This window comes from Oncorhynchus nerka, linkage group LG8 (assembly GCF_034236695.1).
Source record: "Oncorhynchus nerka isolate Pitt River linkage group LG8, Oner_Uvic_2.0, whole genome shotgun sequence".
Classification (NCBI taxonomy): Eukaryota; Metazoa; Chordata; class Actinopteri; order Salmoniformes; family Salmonidae; genus Oncorhynchus; species Oncorhynchus nerka.
In genome coordinates this window covers 35,831,988-35,856,038 of record NC_088403.1, presented here as the reverse complement: position 1 = coordinate 35,856,038, position 24,051 = coordinate 35,831,988, and the positions used below count along the sequence as shown (strand labels likewise).

Sequence of the window (24,051 nt, the reverse complement as noted above, 5' to 3'; positions counted from 1 at the left end):
GAGTTGACCACATGACCACACGTACACTGATCATTTGCTTAGTCAAACTAACTAAGAGTAGTATAGGTCAAACAAACCATGATGTCAAACAAGCGTGTAAAAAGTGTGTGTGTTTACCTGCTTCCCCTCTCAAGGCCTTCTCTACAGCCACACCCCTCTCCTCCAGCTGCCTCTGCTTCTCCTCCACCTGCTCCAACTGCCTTTGGATCATCTGCCAAGGCACATTTTATACACTCAAGCTCTGTTTATACCTGATTCAAACATGCATTATTTGTCCTGATCTTGTCCACATTCACATTTTCAGACAGGTGTAGACGACTAAAATACGCATTTGATCTGATTGTGAGCCGATCTTCCTGATCCCATCCGGAGGTAGTCAGGCACACATCGGCTGTGTTTACACAGGCAGCCCAATTCTGATATTTTTCCTTTAATTGGTATTTTGACCAATCAGATCAGCTCTTTAGCCAATAATTGAGCAAAAGATCAGAATGGGTCTGCCTATGTAAATGCAGCAAAGGTGTCTGGATATCTTACAAGTGCAGACAAATCCGAATAGTAAATCCATTTAAATAACTATTATCCCGCATTCTAAAATCACTGACAGGTGGCACCATTGACTTATGGCATCAATATGTGTCTTGTAAAATGCATGAGCTGGCGCAGACCCAGAGGAAATTATTTAGTGTGGAGGTGCTGACTAACAGTGAATAAACTGTAACCTATAAAAACAAAGAGAGTCTCAAGCTCAATGTATAATCTCCCAGTTATTTATTAGGTAAACCAATTATTACTGGGAGTTAATACATAAAGTGTGTGACTCTTTGTTTTTATAGCTTACAATCAATATGTGTCTTAAAATAAATAAATAAGAATAGCTGTCAAGTTATTTGCATACAGAAAATATTTTAGTACCATGACTAGACATATTTCTGAAAATGTGGGCACAATCAGAATGTGGACAAGATCAAGACAAAAGATGCATGTTAGTGCCATCTACAGTGCCTTGTGAAAGTATTCGGCCCCCTTGAACTTTGCGACCTTTTTCCACATTTCAGGCTTCAAACATAAAGATATAAAACTGTATTTTTTTGTGAAGAATCAACAACAAGTGGGACACAATCATGAAGTGGAACAACATTTATTGGATATTTCAAACTTTTTTAACATTTCAAAAACTGAAAAATTGGGCGTGCAAAATGATTCAGCCCCCTTAAGTTAATACTTAGTAGCGCCACCTTTTGCTGCGATTACAGCTGTAAGTCGCTTGGGGTATGTCTCTATCAGTTTTGCACATCGAGAGACTGAAATTTTTCCCATTCCTCCTTGCAAAACAGCTCGAGCTCAGTGAGGTTGGATGGAGAGCATTTGTGAACGGCAGTTTTCAGTTCTTTCCACAGATTCTCGATTGGATTCAGGTCTGGACTTTGACTTGGCCATTCTAACACCTGGATATGTTTATTTTTGAACCATTCCATTGTAGATTTTGCTTTATGTTTTGGATCATTGTCTTGTTGGAAGACAAATCTCCATCCCAGTCTCAGGTCTTTTGCAGACTCCATCAGGTTTTCTTCCAGAATGGTCCTGTATTTGGCTCCATCCATCTTCCCATCAATTTTAACCATCTTCCCTGTCCCTGCTGAAGAAAAGCAGGCCCAAACCATGATGCTGCCACCACCATGTTTGACAGTGGGGATGATGTGTTCAGGGTGATGAGCTGTGTTGCTTTTACGCCAAACATAACGTTTTGCATTGTTGCCAAAAAGTTCAATTTTGGTTTCATCTGACCAGAGTACCTTCTTCCACATGTTTGGTGTGTCTCCCAGGTGGCTTGTGGCAAACTTTAAACGACACTTTTTATGGATATCGTTAAGAAATGGCTTTCTTCTTGCCACTCTTCCATAAAGGCCAGATTTGTGCAATATACGACTGATTGTTGTCCTATGGACAGAGTGTCCCACCTCAGCTGTAGATCTCTGCAGTTCATCCAGAGTGATCATGGGCCTCTTGGCTGCATCTCTGATCAGTCTTCTCCTTGTATGAGCTGAAAGTTTAGAGGGACGGCCAGGTCTTGGTAGATTTGCAGTGGTCTGATACTCCTTCCATTTCAATATTATCGCTTGCACAGTGCTCCTTGGGATGTTTAAAGCTTGGGAAATCTTTTTTTTTATCCAAATCCGGCTTTAAACTTCTTCACAACAGTATCTCGGACCTGCCTGGTGTGTTCCTTGTTCTTCATGATGCTCTCTGCGCTTTTAACGGACCTCTGAGACTATCACAGTGCAGGTGCATTTATACGGAGACTTGATTACACACAGGTGGATTGTATTTATCCTCATTAGTCATCTAGGTCAACATTGGATCATTCAGAGATCCTCACTGAACTTCTGGAGAGAGTTTGCTGCACTGAAAGTAAAGGGGCTGAATAATTTTGCACGCCCAATTTTTCAGTTTTTGAAATGTTAAAAAAGTTTGAAATATCCAATAAATGTTGTTCCACTTCATGATTGTGTCCCACTTGTTCTTGATTCTTCACAAAAAAATACAGTTTTATATCTTTATGTTTGAAGCCTGAAATGTGGCAAAAGGTCGCAAAGTTCAAGGGGGCCGAATACTTTCGCAAGGCACTGTACAATACCAACGAGGCTTTAAACAAATCATACGCACCCACACAAATTATACACACACTCACACATACATTATAAACCTGCATCTTACCTGGGCCCTGTGCAGTCTCTTGAGTTGCTCTTGTTTGGCCTGTTTGCGCGCCGCCCTCTGTACTCTGCGTGTTAACCTGGCATCTAGCTGCTCCTCCTCTGGGTCCCGGTCTCTGTGGAACATGGCCTCTGACACATCCAGGCTGGACGGGTCCTTCAGGTCCATCATGTGCACCAGTACCCCCACCACCTCCGTAGGGCACGATGACTTCCGCTGTGTATCAATATGGGGGGAGCTGTCCCGCTCCCTCTCCTTCCCCACGTGCCTCTGTAGGAGAGAGAGAGAGAGAGAATCAGCAGGCTGCACACAGACACACACACATAGCATGCGTGCACACAGACACACACACACCATTAAGATTTAACCACAGCAACAAATACATACACACTACACACTACTGAGTATACACACTACTGAGGGTTAGGGACGATAAGGACGCAGCACAGAGAACAGAAAGGCTTGATGCAACCAATAAGAATGTTCACACTACCTTAATGGCATACGCCCTCTTAAAGGCCAGGGCATGAGGCACATATGCAGACTTGGAAAGACGAAGACCAAAAAACAATCAAAATCGGGCACACAATATATAGTATGTCTAGTTCAGAGAAAACATACTCTAAATCGGAACTTACAAACTATTTATTACAGCTATAAACGGCCCGTGTACACAGCGGGAGAAACGTAACCATCTACACAGCGGGAGAAACGTAACCATCTCCACAGCGGGAGAAACGTAACCATCTACACAACGGGAGAAACGTAACCATCTACACAACGGGAGAAACGTAACCATCTACACAACGGGAGAAACGTAACCATCTACACAGCGGGAGAAACGTAACCATCTACACAGCGGGAGAAACGTAACCATCTACACAGCGGGAGAAACGTAACCATCTACACAGCGGGAGAAACGTAACCATCTACACAGCGGGAGAAACGTAACCATCTACACAACGGGAGAAACGTAACCATCTACACAACGGGAGAAATGTAACCATCTACACAGCGGGAGAAACGTAACCATCTACACAACGGGAGAAACGTAACCATCTACACAATGGGAGAAACGTAACCATCTACACAACGGGAGAAATGTAACCATCTACACAACGGGAGAAACGTAACCATCTACACAACGGGAGAAACGTAACCTCTCTCAGTAACTCTGCTGTAACGCTCTCTAACCGGACTAGTACATAGCAGCCTTCATCCTACTGCCACAAAGTAGTATACCTCCCCTTCCTCATTCTCCTCTTCCTCCTCCTCCTCAATGGTGTCCTTCTGAAGGTCTGACGCTAGGTCAAACAGCTCCAGACGAAGCTAAAAACATTGATCCGTTAAAACATTTACCTGAGCCTCTGAAGACAGGAGATATGGTAACCAACAAAGACCAGATATCCCCTAACACATATGACATCAGCCTCCTATAGTGCGAATGCATTTCCTCCAAACAATCACTGTAAAGACTGCTGGCATACACAGAGCTGTAGAGCTGAACAGAGGTCTGTAGTGACATCGCTGACTCTCACAGTCAGAGCTGTAGTGGAATGTCAAGCCTGCTGCTCTAAGATCAGTGGTAGTGTTAGTAGTGATGTCCTTACGTTGGCCTTGGGGTTCATGGAGCACCTCTCCATCACAACAGAGCAGGTGATGTCTGACTCCTCCGGCTCCGACCAGCTCTGGCGCTCCCTGAACTTCACACCTGCACAAACACAGAGGTTCACCATAGGAAATCACTATACCAGATCACCAGAGTGTGTGTGTGTATTACCTCTTCTCTCCGCAGAAGTTTTCCTCCTGCCCTGCTCTTTGGGGGCTGGGGCTGTTGCCATTTTGGAAAGGGAAGTCCTGCCCTTCTTCTTCCTGTCCCTCTTATAGCCAGAGATGACAGCTCTCCACAGGCCCAGGGGTCCACCCTCTCCTATGCCCGCTTCAGACACACTCTGGCTGGGGGGCTGGTTGTCCCTGCAGCACTTACGTGAAGGGAAGAGGGAGCCCCCCTGGAGTTGTGTGAGGAGGAGGGGGGGCAAGCTCTCTGTGAGTCTGCGGGGGTCTAGACCACCTCTGCTCTTCCTTGGGAGAGGCTCCCTTCCTAGGGGGATTTTCGTGTCCTCCCAGCCCACTCCCATGGCTGCTCTCTCTATCTCCCTCCTCCTCTCCATCTCCCTCTTCCTCCCGATCTCTCTCTCGTCTCTGGGCACTGCCTTAAGGGGCTTCAGGGGGGACAAGGGGGGGTTGATGTCCTCTAAGGGGTCTATTACTACACCCTTACACAGCTTCTCCCCAAGAGACCCCGCCCCAACAGACCCCCCCGCAACAAATCCCCTTCCCCCATCCACGTCCCACGGTTTCAGCTTCTTGCCCCCGACCCCCCGCACAACAGCCGACGCCATGATAGGTGCGGGGGCAAATCGAGGGGCAGGGCGAGACACAGGGCTTTGCAGTGACTCTGCCTCCACAGAAGGGTGGGGCAGGCTATCCCAGCATGCCTTGAGCTGGGCGGGGGGAGGGATGCCGGGAGGGGTGAGAGGGTCCGAGGTAGAGGTGGTGGAGCTCCCCACACCGATCCCTGAACTACTGCTGGAGTCACGCACCCTCTCCCTCTCCTTCCCCCCTCTCTCCCTCTCCTCTCGCTCTTTTCTCTCCTTCATCTCTTTCTTCTCCCCATCCTCCTCTCCCTCGTCTGGACCCGGGGAGCAGCCAGAGGTGGTGGAGGAGTTGGGGGAGGAGTAGGTAAAGACAGAGGAGTCTGGAATTGACACTGAGGACGTGGGTGTGGGTGCATGCGACGTTAAAGGTGTGGGTGTGAAGGGTGTTGAGGCAGTGGCCGGAGTGGAGAAGGTGATATTGGGTACACTGGTGGGGCTGTGTGGACCGTGTGTGTCGGGTGTTGTCGAGTCAGGCAGTTGTATGTCAGGCGTGTGTGTGTCTGGAGAGTGCGTGTCAGGCGTGTTTGTGTCATGCGTGTGTGTGTCAGGTGTGTATGTGTCTGGAGAGTGTGTGCTCTGCTGCCACTCGTCCAACGAGGCTACCTCCTCAGCGGTGAGTGGAGATGCTCCTTCCCCTGAGAGAGAGAGAGAGAGAGAGAGAGAGAGAGAGAGAGAGAGAGATGAGGAGAGGGAGTTGCAGGCGGAGTAAGGGAGAGGGAGGGGAGAGAGAGAGAGAGAGAGAGAGAGAGAGAGAGAGAGAGAGAGAGAGAGAGAAAGAGAGAGAGAGAGAGAGAGAGAGATGAGGAGAGGGAGTTGCAGGCGGAGTAAGGGAGAGGGAGGGAGAGAGAGAGAGAGAGAGAGAGAAAGAGAGAGAGAGAGATGAGGAGAGGGAGTTGCAGGCGGAGTAAGGGAGAGGGAGGGAGAGAGAGAGAGAGAGAGAGAGAGAGAGAGAGATTGAGAGAGAGAAAGAGAGAGAGAGAGAGAGATGAGGAGAGGGAGTTAGAGGCGGAGTAAGGGAGAGAGAGAGAGAGAGAGAGAGAGAGGGGAAGTAAAGAGAAAGTCAAAATCCCTACAAAGAAAACCAGATAGCAACCACCTGTGTCGTACAGAACATATTGCTTGTGAGCCACAGTTGGTAATGAGCGAGAGTAGGTATTAGTTTTTTTTTTGTCGCTGTTTAGCAACACTGTAGACTTGATGAGGCAACGGATATTAGTAATAAGGTTTGGGCAACCACAGCCACCAAAGCCATTGGACAGTGGTGCAATAATCACTTGTCTAAGTCCATAGGGTGCAATAGGTGGGGAAGTTACTGTAACTTTGGCCCAATAGTGTGTCATTATGCTCAAGGACACAGCAAAACATGAAAAATGGTTAGTAAACAAATCAATTCCCATAATAAAAATGATAAACATGTTTTGTTAGCTTTCCCTCCTGTGGCGGTGCCACCTGTCTCCTGCACCTCTTCTAGAGGGAGGAGTCACAGACCTGAGTGACGCTCCCTCTCCCACGGACAGTACTCCCCTTCTACCAGCAGGGGGAAACACACCAAATAGAGAGACGGGCAGGGCGGGAGGGCACACACAGACACAGAGAGAAAGAGGGTTGAGAGAACAGAACAGAGAACAAAAGAGAGGAAAGGAGGGGAAAGGTGAGGAAAGGAAACTAGTCTAAAAACAAATCTTCCTAACTAACAGCACTTAGAGAGACACACACAGGAAAACAGAGAAAAATGGCCAATTACCATCACTAGATAACTCCTCCTCATCATCATCATCATCATCATCTTCATCAACCTCTCCTTCCTCCTCTCCTTCTTCTGTCTCTTCTTCGTCATCTCCTCTCTCTCCTCGGAGGCGTGCGTGTAGTTCCATGGCCTTCCTCCATGAGTCTCTAGCCAGGTCATTGGTTAGAGCCCGCTGCCTCTCCCCCTCCTCCTCCGTCTCTGATTCTGAACTATGAGGAGAGAGGAAGGCAATTACTGTGTGTGTGTGTTCGTGTGTGTTCGTGTGTGTACAAGAGAAAAGGGGGAGAGAGAAAGAGGGGGGAGAAAGAGGGGAAGAGACAGAGGGAGAGGACATGGGAGATAGATAGCGAGAGAGAAAAAGGGGGAGAGAAAGAGGACAGATAAATGTTTGTTTTTGTAATGCTGACCTGGTGCCCTCGTTGTCCCGCAACGAGATGCGCTTGTGATTGGCCTTCTTCACCTCTGTCACCAGCAGACTGAGGTTGTAATTGGCCAGTGTCTCCTCTGGCACCTCCTCCGGCTCATCTGTTAGCTGCTCAGTCTCCAGGCTCCCCAGGCTCCCACGGTAGTTCTCCAGCTCTATACGTTCTGGCGTGCCGCGCACGCGCTTAGCCAAGCCACACTCCCTCTCAATCAGAGATGCCACTGAGTGCACACACGCACACATACACACACACACACACACATAGAAGCTTTACCAAGCCGGACCCACTCCCAATCAGAGACGCCACTGAGAAACACACACACACAGACATACACTTAGCCAAAGTCAATGTCACATTCTTTGCGCACTCAGGACATTCTTTACACACTCAGCGGCGTCACTAAGAAACACATTCTGTGCACAAACACACATCACAAGCATTGCGACTGAAAACACACACATGACACAGATACATGAACCGCTTGGCTTACCTGAGGACCTGCGATCTGCTGTCACCACAGTTACTGAGGAGCGAGGGTTAGTGGACAGAGCAGCTGGGGACTCCTGGGAGGAAGGAGCAAAGGAGGGGTCAAAGAAAAAACAGTATTTTACCCCCCAAAATTCCAAGGATCAGTATATTGATCTACAGAAAAGCTCATACATACATGACGTATTCTCCTCAAAACAATATAATATACAGAGAGAGAGAGAGAGAGAGAGAGCTCGTCATCAAATGAAACCGTAATTGCTATGACTATACACATATCAGGAGTTAAAACCCAGGTCAGCCAAGAGCTTCCATTTAGCCAGAGTACGAGGGGAAAGGCAGAAGTCCTTACCAGGAGGGTCTGCTGAGAGGGGGTCCGTTCGTAGGGGGTTGGATGCTGGTCGGCGATAGGAGGAGCTGGTCTCTTCCTCTGGACCGGCCCAACCAGACGGAGGTCATAGTGCGGCTTACAGTAGAACTTCCCTACACACAGAACCAATGTGTTAGAATACTATACGTAGAACCGCCCTACACACAGCAGTTTTAGAACCTCACTACACTGAGAATTGCAGCTTGAGAACCGCACTACAGAGAGATCTGCAGCTCCCATGCATCTTACAGGAGAACTTTAAACAAAAACCGAAGTGTTTTCTAACGACAGTAGTACTACAGGGAAAGCAGTGTAATAAATCTTACAAGTCTCGTCCTCAGCTAAATCTGTTTACATTTCCACACAAAGAAAACAGTGTCCCTGGACCTTGAGGAAACGTCTCTCAAATTCCCGGAAAGGAATGAAATAGAGTTGTGTCTTACAGTGTGACTCCTCCATAGAAAACAGCGCCGGTCGACAGAATTGACAGGAAGACACACTCGATCTGGTCCTTACACTGACAGACCACTTCATATATAGTCGACCCTACACACACTCCCCTCACACTCAAACGGTTATCATGTGACACCTCATCCCCGATTGGTTGAACGGTTTTGAATTAAACTTTGAGATTAGCTCCTGACATGACAACACTGACATCTTTTGTATCACATCTCTAAGAGGTACAACACACACACACACACACACACACAGTCACACACACCCAAGCAGGCATGCACACACGCACCACCAGAAGCCTTTTGTGGGCCCTAAGTGAGATTTGGTTGGGGGTGGGGGGGGGGGGGGGGTTCACCCCCCAAAACATTTTGGTGGCCCTCCTATTCACGGCAAAGAGAAACATTTTCGTTTAACATTTAATTTCCTGCAGTTATACACATTTCGCGATGGGGCAGAGAGAAAATGTTGCAAATTTACAGGAAATGTCTTGCAATTCTAACCATTTTGCCATGAGGTGGAGAGACATTTTTGCAGTTTTAAAGTTTACTTCCTGCAGTTCTACACATCTTGCCATGACTTTTGCCATGTTAATGATATCTGAGTGAGAGTGACTAACAAAATCAATGGTAGCCCCCGTGGAGGTCAGGGGAGCCCCTGTGGACGTGTCTTGCATGCACGGTCGGTATTCGGCCTAGAAATTCAGATAGTTTAGCTAGCTGACTTACCAATCTAAAAATGGTTAGCTGACATGGCTAATAGAGTGACTGTCAGTGACTGACATAACAAGAGAAAAACTGCTGATGCACAACCACATGTTTTACTTGCACCTTGTTTATTCTACAGTCATTTGAATCCCCTACTGAGCCCCCCCCCCACACACACACACACCCAATCAAAGATACACAACCACACAGTCAGTCCAGGGAGCCCCAGGCCCCAACTGTGCAGTAAGCAACACACAGAGGTTGTGTTCGTTATGTGTTAACTTAGTTGGTCTCTGGTCTGCTGATAACCTGGGAGCCTTACAAAGTGATCATGCAGTGTAACATCAACCCTGAGGGCAGATTGGAGCAATCAGTGTAAAATCAGTGTAAAATCAATCAGTGTGATTGAGTGTCACTGACCCTCATAGACTGCAGGTCAGAGCTGCATTCAAGATAAAACAACAAGGCAGTGTTTCAGTGCCAAGACCATGCTGGGCTGGTAGTGGTATTTTCAGTGTGTGTGTGGTAGGGTAGCCCTTGTCATTCATTGGAGTTACTCACTTTTATTTTGAATTTCTACCCCCTTTTTCTCCCCAATTTTGTGGTATCCAATTGTTAGTAGTTACTATCTTGTCTCATCGCTACAACTCCCATATGGGCTCGAAAGAGACGAAGGTCGAGAGCCATGCGTCCTCCGAAACACAACCCAACCAAGCCGCACTGCTTCTTAACACAGCGCGCATCCAACCCGGAAGCCAGCCGCACCAATGTGTCGGAGGAAACACCGTGCACTTAGCGACCTGGTCAGCGTGCACTGCGCCCGGCCCACCACATGAGTCGCTAGTGCGCGATGAGACAAGGATATCCCTACAAGCCAAACCCTCCCTAACCCGGACGACGCTAGGCCAATTGTGCATCGCCCCATGGACCTCCCGGTCACGGCCGGCTGTGACAGGGCCTGGGCTCGAACCCAGAGTCTCCATGGGGCGACGCACAATTGGCCTAGCGGTGCAGAGCCTTAGACCACTGCGCCACCCGGGAGGCCCCGGAGTTACCCACTTTTAACATTACTCTCTAACCCTATGGAGCTCAGTGACCCCCCCCTCCCCTCACCGTTAGGCCGGTCGTAGGCGTAAGAGGCCAGGCGAAGGGTGGAGCTGCAGTGGTCACACTGGAAGCAGCTCCGGTGGAAGAACAGTCCCTCAGCACTGAGTCTCTCCATCACGTACACACGCCTACTGCAGAAGAAACACACGTCACTGGCCCCTCCTGGCCCTGGCCCTGGCCCCGCCAACACAGAGTGAACGCCAGCCTGAGAGGGGGGGGAGAGAGAATAAGCTGTGATACATGGATCACCTCACTTCAGAGTTAGCCAAACAAGTTTGTTAACAGATCTATGGTAAATCATCCCTCAAGTTTTTGTGTCCACCTTTTTCCAAAAGATTCAATGCCTGTTCAATTAAGGTTCAACCATCAGGTGTCAGCTATGACATGATACATTGACTTAGATTTGTGTTTATTTTGGTTATTGAAATTGATTTACACCCGGTAACAGAGGGGGTCTCTAAGTAATAGTAAATTAACTATTTTCCTATTGGTTTAAAATGTAGTGGTAAATATGTCTTACAGTGGTAAACATGGAATTAAAAGCTTCCAATGACATACAGGTTTCTGTCGTAGTTTAAACCATGTATTTCACTGTGGCTGCGCTGTCCACTCAGTAGGGCTGGATCTCAGCTGAGCTCCTTTACGCATAGATTTTCCTTTGTAGTTCCTCATTTTCACCATTTATTTGCCATGTGTCCTTAATTTTTTAAAAATGCCTTTATTCCAATGCATTCGAATTCTCCGTTGATTTATAATTGTTTGATATTGTCCGTCAGCTGTTTTAGAGGACATTGCTTTGATTTTCAGGTGCGCCTGTTGGTTCTCCCTGCCGTCCGTGGCCAGTAGTACACCATTTATTGAACTTGATTATTTTCTATCAATAATCATTTTCTTTCCTGTATCAGCTGATGATGGTTGACAATATCACTAGACAACTAGCCTACAGCTCGACACCAATGCGAATTCAATGAATCCAACAAGTAGGCCTATACATTACTGACAGGAGGCCTATACATTACTGACAGGAGGCCTATACATTACTGACAGGAGGCCTACACATTACTGACAGGAGGCCTATACATTACTGACAGGAGGCCTATACATTACTGACAGGAGGCCTATACATTACTGACAGGAGGCCTATACATTACTGACAGTAGGCCTATACATTACTGACAGAAGGCCTATACATTACTGACAGGAGGCCTATACATTACTGACAGTAGGCCTATACATTACTGACAGGAGGCCTATACATTACTGACAGGAGGCCTATACATTACTGACAGGAGGCCTATACATTACTGACAGTAGGCCTATACATTACTGACAGGAGGCCTATACATTACTGACAGGAGGCCATTACTGACATTACTGACAGGAGGCCTATACATTACTGACAGGAGGCCTATACATTACTGACAGGAGGCCTATACATTACTGACAGTAGGCCATTACTGACATTACTGACAGGAGGCCTATACATTACTGACAGGAGGCCTATACATTACTGACAGGAGGCCTACACATTACTGACAGGAGGCCTATACATTACTGACAGGAGGCCTATATATTACTGACAGGAGGCCTATACATTACTGACAGTAGGCCTATACATTACTGACAGAAGGCCTATACATTACTGACATGAGGCCTATACATTACTGACAGTAGGCCTATACATTACTGACAGGAGGCCTATACATTACTGACAGGAGGCCTATACATTACTGACAGGAGGCCTATACATTACTGACAGTAGGCCTATACATTACTGACAGGAGGCCTATACATTACTGACAGGAGGCCTATACATTACTGACAGGAGGCCTATACATTACTGACAGGAGGCCTACACATTACTGACAGGAGGCCTATACATTACTGACAGGAGGCCTATACATTACTGACAGGAGGCCTATACATTACTGACAGGAGGCCTATAGTTGATTATTTCCGTTAGAAGCATTCGATTTTGAAATGGCATAGGACTACATTATTTAGGATTTGTGTGTCCATGAGGACTGTTTTCAAGGCGAAACATAATGAAATGCTACGTAGGGATGGTTACACATGTATTTTTCGAGAGTTGAAGTTCACTGTTCTAATTAACATTTTGAAAAGCTTAATAATGACAAATAACACTGTCGTTAATGTAAGGAAAGAAAGGTGGTGTTGTAGTATGTCACCCGATCTGTGAAGACTCGAAGCATTACCTCGTGAATTATGACAACTAGGGTGTGAAACACATTTTGATTCAACTCATGATATTGAATGTATGCTACCTATTCTGCGTATGTTCATGTGTTTAAAATTGCCTTGGCTGAGAGGGTAGGCCAAGTGGAGGGTAAACGCAAGTAAACGCCGTTGACCCACAATTTTCAGAAAAATGCTTTGAAAGCATTTTTAATTCCTTATATTAAGCAAACCAGATCACACTATTTTCTTGTTTTTCTATTTACTGATAGCTAAGGGCAAACTCCAACACTCATCATTTACAAACAAAGCATTTGTGTTTAGTGAGTCCACCAGATCAGAGGCCGTAGGGATGACAAGAGATGTTTTCTTAAAAGTGTACAAATTGGACCATTTTTTTCTGTCCTGCTAAGCATTCAAAATGCAACGAGTACATTTTCTTTAGGAATGTAAAAGTAAAAGTAAAAGTTTTCAAATAGTAAAGTAACGTACAGATACCCCAAAAAACTATTTAAGTAGTACTTTAAAGTATGTTTAAAGTAAGTATGTTACACTACTGGTAAAAACACGATAACTAAATGATTGGAATACCTTTACTTGTTACTTCTGTGAACTTTCATTGTCCTCACTCCTCATGAGGTAGAGAAATTCAAAGATATCTTAAAATATGTGGGTTTTTGGTGCAGAATTTCACAGTACAAGGCAATGTTTCTTAAACTTACAGAAATGTCTCCAAAACGAAATATAAGTGTTGATATTAGTTGTCAGGGTCTTTACTTCAACCTTATTGTGTTTTGATACATTTATAATACCTTTTAAGACTTTTTCTGGTAGATGTTTTCTCAGACCCCATTTCTATCTGTTTGTCCAGACATCATAGCCTTTGTTTATGCCTCATTTCTGGGATGAAAATGGTTGAAAAATGTATATATGCCAGTATAAAAAAATAAATAGACTCCTAGCTTTCATTTGACATCCAATTTGACATGCTCCTATAAACCTCACCTTGGCGCTCATGGGTACTTTAACATGGAAAGGGCCTACTTCAGAACCAGCCGAGATAGGGTATAATCCAATGCTGAATGAGTTTCGGCCTATTGACAGTATTAGTGTGAGCGAGTCGATTCATTCAAATAAATTCTTACCGATTCCTTCCTATCAGGAGTGTGCTGGGGTGACGGTGACTCCTGACTTTGAAGCTGACAGGATATCTGTTCAGCCAATGAGCTTACTCCCCCTGTGTACATCTGAACGTATTTCTAAAAGACAACAGGAGAAAAGAGAGACAAGAGATGAGGACGAAGGACAGAACAAACAGTAAACACACACAGACACACTCACTAGCGATGACACAATCGGAGCCACAAACATGTTGTTGTGTCTTGGATGTGGAAATAGAACACAAAGCTAGAAACATCAAACCCCTATTGGATTCTGTCGTTATACTAATTTAACCCTCTTTCTGTTGCAGTGTAATCATTGTCCAAAATAATGAATATAAATGTTATCATCACTAGGCCCTTATCTCACACCAATCAAACTTAATTTGTAGGCAAATCAGAGAGGAGTCTGAGGAAAGAAGGCGGTGCAAACATGAACAAAAACCATTCACAGGGCCTCTGATTTTTTAAATCTTAAAAGGGAAAATGTCAGTTGCAGCATTGTCACATGCCACATGCCCTGCGGTAAGTTATACAAATATACTTTCTTAAAAGACCAAACAAGATGTACTCTGAATCCAGTTCTTTCCAGTGTACTCCTCTTTCTCAGAAACAACAGTTGTTTATATGAATAACAGTATCATTTAGCACTCTGACACTGCCCTGAGGCCCATAGATTGAACTCAACTTGTAGCCCACTCATGGTCCACACTAGCCCAGTAATGGACTGATGGAGCCCAACGTTACTCCTTATAGTCCAAGGATCTTACATGTTCTGTTGAAAGGGTCTGGAATTGGGAATTGGGTCTGGAAGCCAAAATAAGCCAAATACTCCATCAAAATGTGAATCAATTCCCAATTGCGGTATGCTTCTAGAAACACAAATCCCCCTCATATCACATCAAAATAATTCCACAAATTGAAAATACAGTTGCAGCCGACTGCATTTTTCAGCGACAACGCGTTTGTGGCGTCTGTCTTCAGTTTACACACAGGTGTTCAGAGACACAAAAAGCTAATTTAGCACAGGTAGTCCACCCTGTTTTCCAGAAACGCTTGCAACATGGAAATGGCTGGCTGGCTTTTGAAAATGATTTATTGCTTACATGAACAACGGGTTCCATACGTGTCCAAAACCATACCGCAAGCGATGCGTGTTCATGTTTAGAGCACGCCTCGGGACTATACTATTGCCAATTGACGCTTAAAGGTAGTTATGAATTGTCTATGAATGGGGTAGGTACACACTAGGGGTTTGGTTAAAGCTTTCACCGTGGGCAACTCTTACTGCCAACGTTCACCATGTATCTGTCAAGATCCACTACACTGAGAGAACAATTCATTGCCATGTGCCAGATGGCGCAACATTCGTCTGTCGGTTGATGGACTGCGAGTTGCGTAGGATTTGACGCCACCTATCGAAAGACAATTCTGAAAAAAGACAATTGGTCTTTTCGGTCCTGAATATATATCAGGGAACCACTGAGGTAGCCGAGAAGAGACCTCAAAAGTCATCACACCAGTGACACACTTTTGTCTGCAGATGGGTAATGGGAACTTGGGAAATCTATGAACAATTATGTGGGGCATGAGACATCATTATTATTACATGCCATCTAGTCTACACACAACTACATTACCCAGATTACTCTGGGGGTGGCATACCTGCTCTCCCCTGCTGGGCAGAGTGTGACATTTGACCTTTTCCTTGTACTTGAAACTCATCTGCTCCTGCTGCTGCGTGCGCTTCTTCTGGGGTGAGATGGGTTTAGACGGCATCATGTGAGTGGGTGGTTTGAGGTAGCGAAATAGCGAAACACTGTGATATCGATGGGAACTAAAGCTTAGAAAGAGCTAGGAAAAAAGGCCACGCGACTGAACTACACAACACACAAGCATCCAACCCCCATGTGGTGACACAGAGAGATACAGCTATATTAACTCTACAGGCCTCTAAGAACCACAGGTGGAGCAGGTGGGGGACTTACTATTTTTACCTGTTTCCAGGTTGCAGCGGAGGCCACAAAGGCTGGTTCCTGGGGGTCAGGGGATGCTGGAGGAGGTGGAAGCATGGGCATGGAGTCCCCCTGGTGGTCAGTTAGTAGAGGGAGTGAGGGCTTAAGACTCTAGGGCCTAGGCTAAGAGCTACCACTGCTAACCCTAACCACCAGTTAATCTTAAGCCATATTGCTGCAACCACAGCTGTTCCCTGCAACCACATGAACCCTTACTTACTGCTCCAAGGCTCAGTGAGTCCCATTGGCCCTGACCCAAAATGCCCATCAGTGCAGCTAATCTGGTTTATCCTCTTGAAACCTCAAGAGGAAGTCAGTCAGTCGGCTCACACCTGAAGGATCTAAACTACCCACAGCTATGGATGACAGACCGTGCTGTAGAAGTTCCTTTATTCAGATTTAAAAGCACAGATTTTCAATAAGAATATTTTTGAAAACTGTTGCATTTTTTAGCGAGGGAAAACTATCTTAGTAACACCTGAAAACTCTTAGCAGCTAGGAGCTCTGAATTCCATCCCCTCTCACCTGTCTGCGGAGAGCTGCAGCTGGCGTGGAGGAGGGGCAAGGGGCATTCTCCTCAAACTTGGCCAGCAGCTGATTGGCCATCGAGCGCACTCTGCTCTGGCTTGCTCCACCCACAGAGCACAAGGCAGCCTCTTCCTGTGCAAGGCAGAATGGTGGAGAGTTTGACCCGTGTCACTTTAAGGCCAAAGGTTTTGTATAGCTGTTCTCACAATTAAAATACTTGACATTATTGCATGTCATCTCATTACTTTAGTCACAGAACTACCGGCAGTTACAATTTATCTTACCTTAACCAGGGATACAGGTTACACCCCTCACCTCATAACTGTCCACTAATCTGAGATCCTGTCTCACATCCTCCAGACATGGCCGACTGGTCTTCCTCCTCTTCCCCACCGCATCCTTCTCCTTCTGCTCCTGATGCGAGGGACACAGACAAATATATGTAAACACACATGCACCTATACACCTACACACAGACAAACCGAGTCCCTACATAAGCAAATAGGGGTGTGTACCTTGGGGTTGCGCTTGCGGGATGGGCTGTGGCCCAGGCGGCTGAGGAGAGAGGCAGGACCAATCACAGCAGCCCTCCCATCTAGGCTCTCGGTCTGGGATTCTAAAGAAAAGAGGAGAAGAACAGTCACGCCATTCCTCATCTCCTTTCCTTCATAACCACGGACAGGTAATAGGAATAGAAACATTTTCACCACTTTGCTTTTGCTTAGTAAGGCATTATAGGTACGTGGTTATGAGAGGGCCGGAGACAAGGAAGACTATTCAGCATTCTGGAAAGAGAGGGTAGGATAAGAATAGAGGGTGATGAGGAGAATTGAGCATTAACCGTTCTTACCACTGACTACTGTGGTTGAGAAACTCACCGCTTGGGGGCAGTGCGTCCTTGAAGAGCTGGTGAAACTGGCTGAGGTACATGACCATACAGAGAGTGTCCGTTTCACTGACAGACAACATCTCCTCGACAGTCATCACAGGAGAGATGCCAAACTCCTTCTCTGCCACCTCCAACCCCAACCTCATATTCTCCTCCCCCTCATCCTCCTTTAGAGAGTCAAAGTCACTGCAGGGAGATGGGATGAGAGGGTCAAAGTAAGAGAGTCACACACACACACACGTGCAAATAGACACACTTTACAGACTTAAGCACGCGCACACATACGCCCACACACACACACACACACACACACACACACACACACACACACACACACACACACACACACACACACACACACACACACACACACACACACACACACACACACACACCAGAGCAAGTGGACAAAGAGAGGCACTGATCCAATCAGGCAATTAAAAGGGCACTAATCAGGACCATGGTCTTCTGACTCATCAGCCTCACCACTCTCACACAAACACACACGCACATGCACCTGAGCTTGCGTGAAAAGGAAGTGAGACAAACTACATTGCGCCTGAATGCTACCTTTGGGATGAGCTGTATGAGGTGTATAAGGTAAGGTAATTTGTGTGGAGCATGAGGCTAGAGGTCAGAGGTGACTCACATGAGGTCAGGTCGGTAGTGGTGGATGAGGGCACACAAAGCTAGGCCACTCTTCCAGGAAGTAGTGAGGTCGCTAACTGCAACGCCACGGTAACCCTGTGTCTGCTGCTGGCACCATGACAAAAGCTTACTGGAGCGAGAGAAGGACTCTGGAGAACCAGAGAGGAAGAAAACAAATATGAGTGAAGATGACGATTGGTTAGAGTTATGTTCGTGTAGCCGTTCAGTACTCAGAGGGTCAGACTTACCCTGTCGTAGTAGCTTCGGCAAGGGGGATCGGGGTCGTGGTTCCTGGTCCGCACCCGAACCTCCACTCTCTTCTGTGTATATTAGATGCCCCACCTACAGAGATTGTCATCCTCATCATCATCAGTCCTGTGTGTGTGTGTGTGTGTGTGTGTGTGTGTGTGTGTGTGTGTGTGTGTGTGTGTGTGTGTGTGTGTGCATACCTGTGCGGGGGTGATGAGTTGGTGGTTGATGTTAGGGTAGCGGGTAGCTGGGTCTACAGTGTATTGACCAAAGTTCTTGTTGACATTTTCTGGAGAGGCCTGAGGAAGGAGACGATACAGACTCTCTCTGAAAAAAAGAAAAGGGGGTAGAGAGAGAGAATGAGAGGAGAGAGAGGATTATTTCGTTAGGGAATCAGGTGAACGATCATTTGATTTCCTAGCCCGGGTGCCTGTTGATGATTTTGGCACATCATGTACATTTGTGTGGCTTTGGCAGTGTGTTTGTCTATAGGTTTTACAATGTGTAACTTGACAGTGTGCCCATTCCCTGATTGCTGGTGTGTGTGTTCTCCTAACCGCAGACCTGCCCTCTCACCTTTCAGCAAGTATGTCCAGGGGGGCGAGGCCTTGAGCCCAGCTCCGTACCATCCAGGCAGAATCCAATGCTGCCAGGAACCCCCGTGCTATACCTGTCCCCATGGGCCAGAACGGCTAACACACACACAAGCATACACACACACACACACACACACATTACAACCATATGCTACTTACAACATAATTACTTTCAGAGTATTGCTGACATTAACACTCTTCTACTCTCCCTCAATTCTGCTCCTCTCTTCCTCTCCTCACCTCCAGAAGGCTGTCTCCCACCAGTGTGACCAGTAGATGGTGTCCATGTCTCTGTCTGACCAGTGCAGCGTTCTCTGACGCGTACATACAGGTGAAGTCAAACATGGCAACATCAGGCTGCCCGTAGTGGTTCATGGCAAAGTCCAGGGACGGCAGCTGGTGATTGGTGGAGAAGTCCGCCGCCTCGCGGGCGTAGGCCAGCAGCGCATTCTGGTCCACGTTTCCCCGTGAGAGAAGTGTTTCTGTGTCTGCATAGTCCTGATAGGTATGACACAGTAAAAATCAGTACAATAAAATACAATCAATGTTTGAACAATAACACAATTTTACAGTATATCAGGGCAGTAGAGAGCAGTGAGATCAACATGAGTAAAATAACAATACAGTCAATGCAGCTGTATCAGTGTGTCATAAAGTATGTATATGTGTGTATGCATTGTTTCATGTTTAACATAAACTTTTTCTCCCCAATTTCATGATATCCAATTGGTAGTTACAGTCTTGTCCTATCGCTGCAACTCTCGTATGGACTCGGGAGAGGCAAAGGTCGAGAGCCAATGCATCCTCCGAAACACGACCCAGCCAAGCCGCACTGCTCCTTGACACACTGCTCGCTTAACTCGGAAGCCAGCCGCACCAATGTGATGGAGGAAACACCGTACAACTAGCGACTGAAGTCAGCGTGCATGCGCCCGCCCCGCCACAAGGAGTCGCTAGAGCGCGACGGGACAAGAACAACGCAGCTGGTCAAACCCTCCCCTAACCCGGACGACACTGGGCCAATTGTGTGCCGCCTCATGGGTCTCCCGGTCGCGGCTGGCTGCAACACAGCCTGGGATCGAACCCGGGTCTGTAATGACGCCTCAAGCACTGTGATGAAGTGCCATAGATTGTCGCGCCACTCGGGTGGCCCGTCTGTGTGCGTTGTTACCCGCAGAATGACTCCTTTCTCCAGCAGACTCTGCTTCTTAGCCGTCATCACAAAGTAGTGTGTGTCGTCCTTGTAGTACACTATATTCTCCAGGTCCACTCCTGTGGTGTCCCGTAGCTCCTGAAAGAACCTCTGGTTGAAGATGAAGGCCACTCCGCTGATCTCCTCCACCTTGGCCTCAGCCGTGGTGTTACGGTTCATGAAGTTAGCTGTGATGGCAATGGCCAGCTTGCCACGGAACTCCTTACGCCTGAACCCTGATTGAACACATGGGAGACAGGATGTGATTGCAAACAGGAATTCTGGGATCAGAGGGCAAGAATAATTCCCTTCCCAGAAACGCATTTACTGCGAAATGTGTTCTTTCAGTGATGGGAGGTCTGATTGATGCTGCCCGAGATCTGTTGCTGTTTCAGTGTTTCGATAGGCGCTACTAGATGATTTACCTGGCAGTGTGTTCCGTCGTCCATCAGCTCCGATCACCACGTCACACTGCAGTTGGTTAATAGGGTGAGACTTGGGTTTCACCTCCACCCTCCAGCCTACCTCTGAGGCACACACACACACACACACACACACACACATAAAGGCATTACACACACACACACACACACACACACACACACACACACACACACACACACACACACACACACACACACACACACACACACACACACACACACACACACACACACACACACACACACACACACACACACACACTTACTCTGTTGCTCCTGGTCCACTGGTGGCTCCACCAGTCCCTTGAACTCTACGTTGACATGGACTTCCACCCCCAGCAACAGAGCCACCTTTAATAACACCAACTGTAACTGCCGTATACCTACAGAGGGCAGGGGGAGAGAGAGAGAGAGAGAGAGAGAGAGAGAGGGGGAGAGAAACATGGTATAATGAGAGAGGGGATTCTCTAATGAACATTGAAGCCCCATCGCTGTAACCATGGAGACTCAGGGGTCAAGTGTCAGGGATCATTCAATACTCACTGATGTGGTCAATGGCTCCAGCACAGAACTTGCCGTAGAACTTCTTGGCCCCGAGGCCCCTGAGGTCGTGGATGGTGAAAGGCCAGAGGTGAAGGACGTTGTTCCTGGAGAAGGCATCTCTCTTCTCCAGCAGCACCACTCTGGCCCCCAGGAACCCCAGCTCTACTGCTGTACGCAGACCACACGGCCCCGCCCCGATGATCACACACTGGGAGAGGGGACAGCTGGGATGAGAAGCTAGAAACGTACACGCGCTGTGCAGCCTGTGTATTTGAAAATGTTAAATACCAGATTCTAAATTACTAATAAGTACCGTGGTGTTGGCACAGACACGGCCCTTCCCATATTCGTGGTGGGCCGCCCGTTTGTCCAGTTTGGCCCACAGTGCGTTTGCCTTCCAGTAGCTGAGGCGTTCTTTGAGGCTGTGGTAGAAAGGCCTCTGCGGCTGCGTCGGGGAGTATGTCTGTGGCTGTGTGTGTGTGTGTGTGAGCTGAAGGTGCTCACACAGCAGGTTGAAGGCACGGAGTGTCGTTCTGCAGGTAGACGCCTGGACAAACTCATCAAATAGAACCTGGGCATGGCCCTCCTTCTCCGCCTCGTCGCCCACGGCAACGCCGGCAGCAGCAGGGCACCCTGGGAACTCTGGGAACTCCATCTCAGCTTCCTGTTCCGGGCTCTTTCATTGGCTGCCTGGAAAGAGAGAAAAGACAGAGAATATTCCATACTGACTTCCCATGTAGAATCCATGGGAACTGTGTTGAGTTATCATTCCAATTCCTTGTCGTCGCCAATGACAGCAATCGAGTTGGCATTTGCAAAAGCACAAACATATATGGGACCAGGCTACATGTGTAATAAATTGCTTATGAAACATTTCTAAGTTTGCAAGCAGCCTACTGTGTGTGTGTGTGTGTGTGTGTGTGTGTGTGTGAGTGAGTGTGTGAGTGTGTGAGTGAGTGAGTGAGTGAGTGAGTGAGTGAGTGAGTGAGTGAGTGAGTGAGTGAGTGAGTGAGTGAGTGAGTGAGTGAGTAAGAGAGAGGAGAGAGAGAGAGAGTGTGTATGTGTGTGTATGTGTGTTTGGATTAAGGTGTTCTCTGTCTGAGCTGGCTGTATATCAGAGGTTAAGGTCCCCTGCTGGGAGGTAGGGCCATAGATGTTCTTATACTGTTTAGAGCCCAGATAAACCAGCTCTCCATGCTGTGAACTGGGCTTATGGGTAATGTAGTATATCCACTGCTGAGATTGGTTGTCACAATCAAAGCCCTCAGAAAAGTGTACTATATCCTGATATTGTATTATATTCAGTGCTCTTAGGTGTGTGAACATAAAGTGCATTATACAGTGTATTTCTGTATGGTATAATCAGCCATAATTATCTCATATAATTAGAATACATTATCAACATATTACTTTTTTACACAATAAAAACATAGGGTGTATAAGGACTTGGGGGGAGGAGGTAGAATATGTGCCCACATCCCAAGACTGGGACAATAACCAAGGCAGTCACCAGACAATACAAAGAGAAAGATGGAGGGAATGTGTGTGGTTGGGGGGGGGGACAATGCACCTCATACATAGTGGATCCATCCGCACCAAGCACCAAGAGAAACCCACACACATACTCCATCACCCACACACACACACTCCAGTGTCAGCATAGCAGGGGGAGATAGTATAGTAGTTTATTAGATTGAATTAGAAAATTTGATAGATACTCTATTAATCTTCCAAACGGAAATAAACAGCACCAAATAACCACACAAGACAAAAAAACATACATAAATAATATACTATCCATTTTAGATGAGTCTATGTGCCTAGGACATTCTACATAATTACCTTGCACATCAAAGAGCTTCCATTCTTTCAGTATTGTCTGTCCATTATGTCCACACTACACTTTCTAGATAACACATTCAAGTACACACATTGACAGAAGAACACACACAAACAGTGTAGGACTTACTGTATGCTGTGTTGTCGTCTGGCCTGTACAGACATTATCACTCTCCAGCTCAGCTACGGGTTGCCAGGTGTCTCTCAGAATTCGAATGTCAAATCTATCTTCAGCCACAGAAACAACAACCCACAAACCTGCACTGCAGTAGCCTATACCGCAGCCTCCATTGTCTCAGCCTGTCCCGCTCCCTTCCTTATAGTGTGCTGTGCATTATGTTGATACCAAACTCTCCAAGTCTGTCTTTCTCGCTCTCTCACATCCAGACGCTTTTCTCGTCCAAGGTCAGGGAACAGCCAAGTACAGACTCCTCCCACACAGCATGTTCACATAGGCTACAGTACACACACACACGGGCACGCCCACACACACCTAATCTAATGGTGTCCCTGGGGAACAGACTGGGCTCTAACAAGCTTAAAGAGGAGAGGGATCAGGAGAGATCATTCTGTAAGAAAGTGGTGCTGAGGGAGAGAGATGCCGCTCATAGGCACACAAAAACAGAGTGGGTATGTGTGAACAGAACACACAGGCAGAGGCCTATTTGTGCATATGGCCGAGACCCAAACCCTTCAATGCTGTCAGAGAGAAGGTTTTGGGTTATACATTCTGTCAGTGTAGAGGTACCTGCACATGCCAGGTGTAGGCCTACACATGACAGAGCAAATACACGTTTATAGGCCTACCCACAATTTTCAATTTATGGTCATATGGAGATCTGGTCTGCTCTCTTTACTAACCCCAAATTAGCCATTTTTTCATAGCTGAAGACCCAAGCCTGAGAGGGCAGGGCTTAATCTATAGCTAAACATTGTGGCTAACCCCTGACCCCATGGTTTACGCTGCAGTTAATACCTGATCACCTTCACCGATCCATACTATATTCCCAGTAGCTACTTCAGTATAATGCCCGTGCCACACCCCACACACACATGGCACTAACACACACCCAACTAAGCTGCCCCGTGGTGTTTGTGTGTGGGTGGTGTTACAGTCTAATTTTAACATTAACCTCTCCATGACGGGGCTTCTCAATGTTTCCAAGTCTTGCTCTGTTTGCTTAAGATTTCACGGAACCCCATTTGTCTTATATATAGACGACGGCTAAAATCTCCCTACAGGGTAATGTCACCATCTAGTGGTTGGGAAGTGAGACTGAATTCCCCCGCCTGACCAGTTAT

General features: G+C 46.8%; 1 protein-coding gene across 4 annotated transcripts in view; it reads right to left on the bottom strand.

Moving 5' to 3' along the window:
• LOC115133828 (protein-methionine sulfoxide oxidase mical3b-like) overlaps positions 1-23,148 on the bottom strand; it is a 28,007-nt gene extending 4,859 nt beyond the window's left edge. The window contains exons 1-29 of one of the 4 annotated variants that reach the window (XM_065021741.1): positions 22,880-23,148; positions 21,224-21,600; positions 20,911-21,118; positions 20,634-20,750; positions 20,350-20,451; positions 19,904-20,160; positions 18,973-19,230; positions 18,713-18,828; positions 18,337-18,463; positions 18,136-18,229; positions 17,889-18,036; positions 17,229-17,425; positions 16,866-16,966; positions 16,666-16,764; positions 16,348-16,482; positions 15,796-15,894; positions 15,473-15,559; positions 13,793-13,906; positions 10,458-10,656; positions 8,164-8,294; positions 7,816-7,888; positions 7,308-7,545; positions 6,898-7,109; positions 4,496-5,788; positions 4,326-4,426; positions 3,958-4,044; positions 3,209-3,259; positions 2,719-2,985; positions 118-211 (exon numbers count right to left, since the gene is read on the bottom strand). In XM_065021741.1, coding sequence (XP_064877813.1) covers positions 118-211; positions 2,719-2,985; positions 3,209-3,259; positions 3,958-4,044; positions 4,326-4,426; positions 4,496-5,788; positions 6,898-7,109; positions 7,308-7,545; positions 7,816-7,888; positions 8,164-8,294; positions 10,458-10,656; positions 13,793-13,906; positions 15,473-15,559; positions 15,796-15,894; positions 16,348-16,482; positions 16,666-16,764; positions 16,866-16,966; positions 17,229-17,425; positions 17,889-18,036; positions 18,136-18,229; positions 18,337-18,463; positions 18,713-18,828; positions 18,973-19,230; positions 19,904-20,160; positions 20,350-20,451; positions 20,634-20,750; positions 20,911-21,118; positions 21,224-21,565 — 5,347 coding nt within the window. In that variant the 5' untranslated portion in view covers positions 21,566-21,600; positions 22,880-23,148. The remainder of the gene's footprint in view (positions 1-117; positions 212-2,718; positions 2,986-3,208; positions 3,260-3,957; positions 4,045-4,325; positions 4,427-4,495; positions 5,789-6,897; positions 7,110-7,307; positions 7,546-7,815; positions 7,889-8,163; positions 8,295-10,457; positions 10,657-13,792; positions 13,907-15,472; positions 15,560-15,795; positions 15,895-16,347; positions 16,483-16,665; positions 16,765-16,865; positions 16,967-17,228; positions 17,426-17,888; positions 18,037-18,135; positions 18,230-18,336; positions 18,464-18,712; positions 18,829-18,972; positions 19,231-19,903; positions 20,161-20,349; positions 20,452-20,633; positions 20,751-20,910; positions 21,119-21,223; positions 21,601-22,879) is intronic. The other 3 variants (XM_065021742.1, XM_065021744.1, XM_065021743.1) reach the window with 3 other exon arrangements.
• Positions 23,149-24,051: the final 903 nt, after the last annotated feature.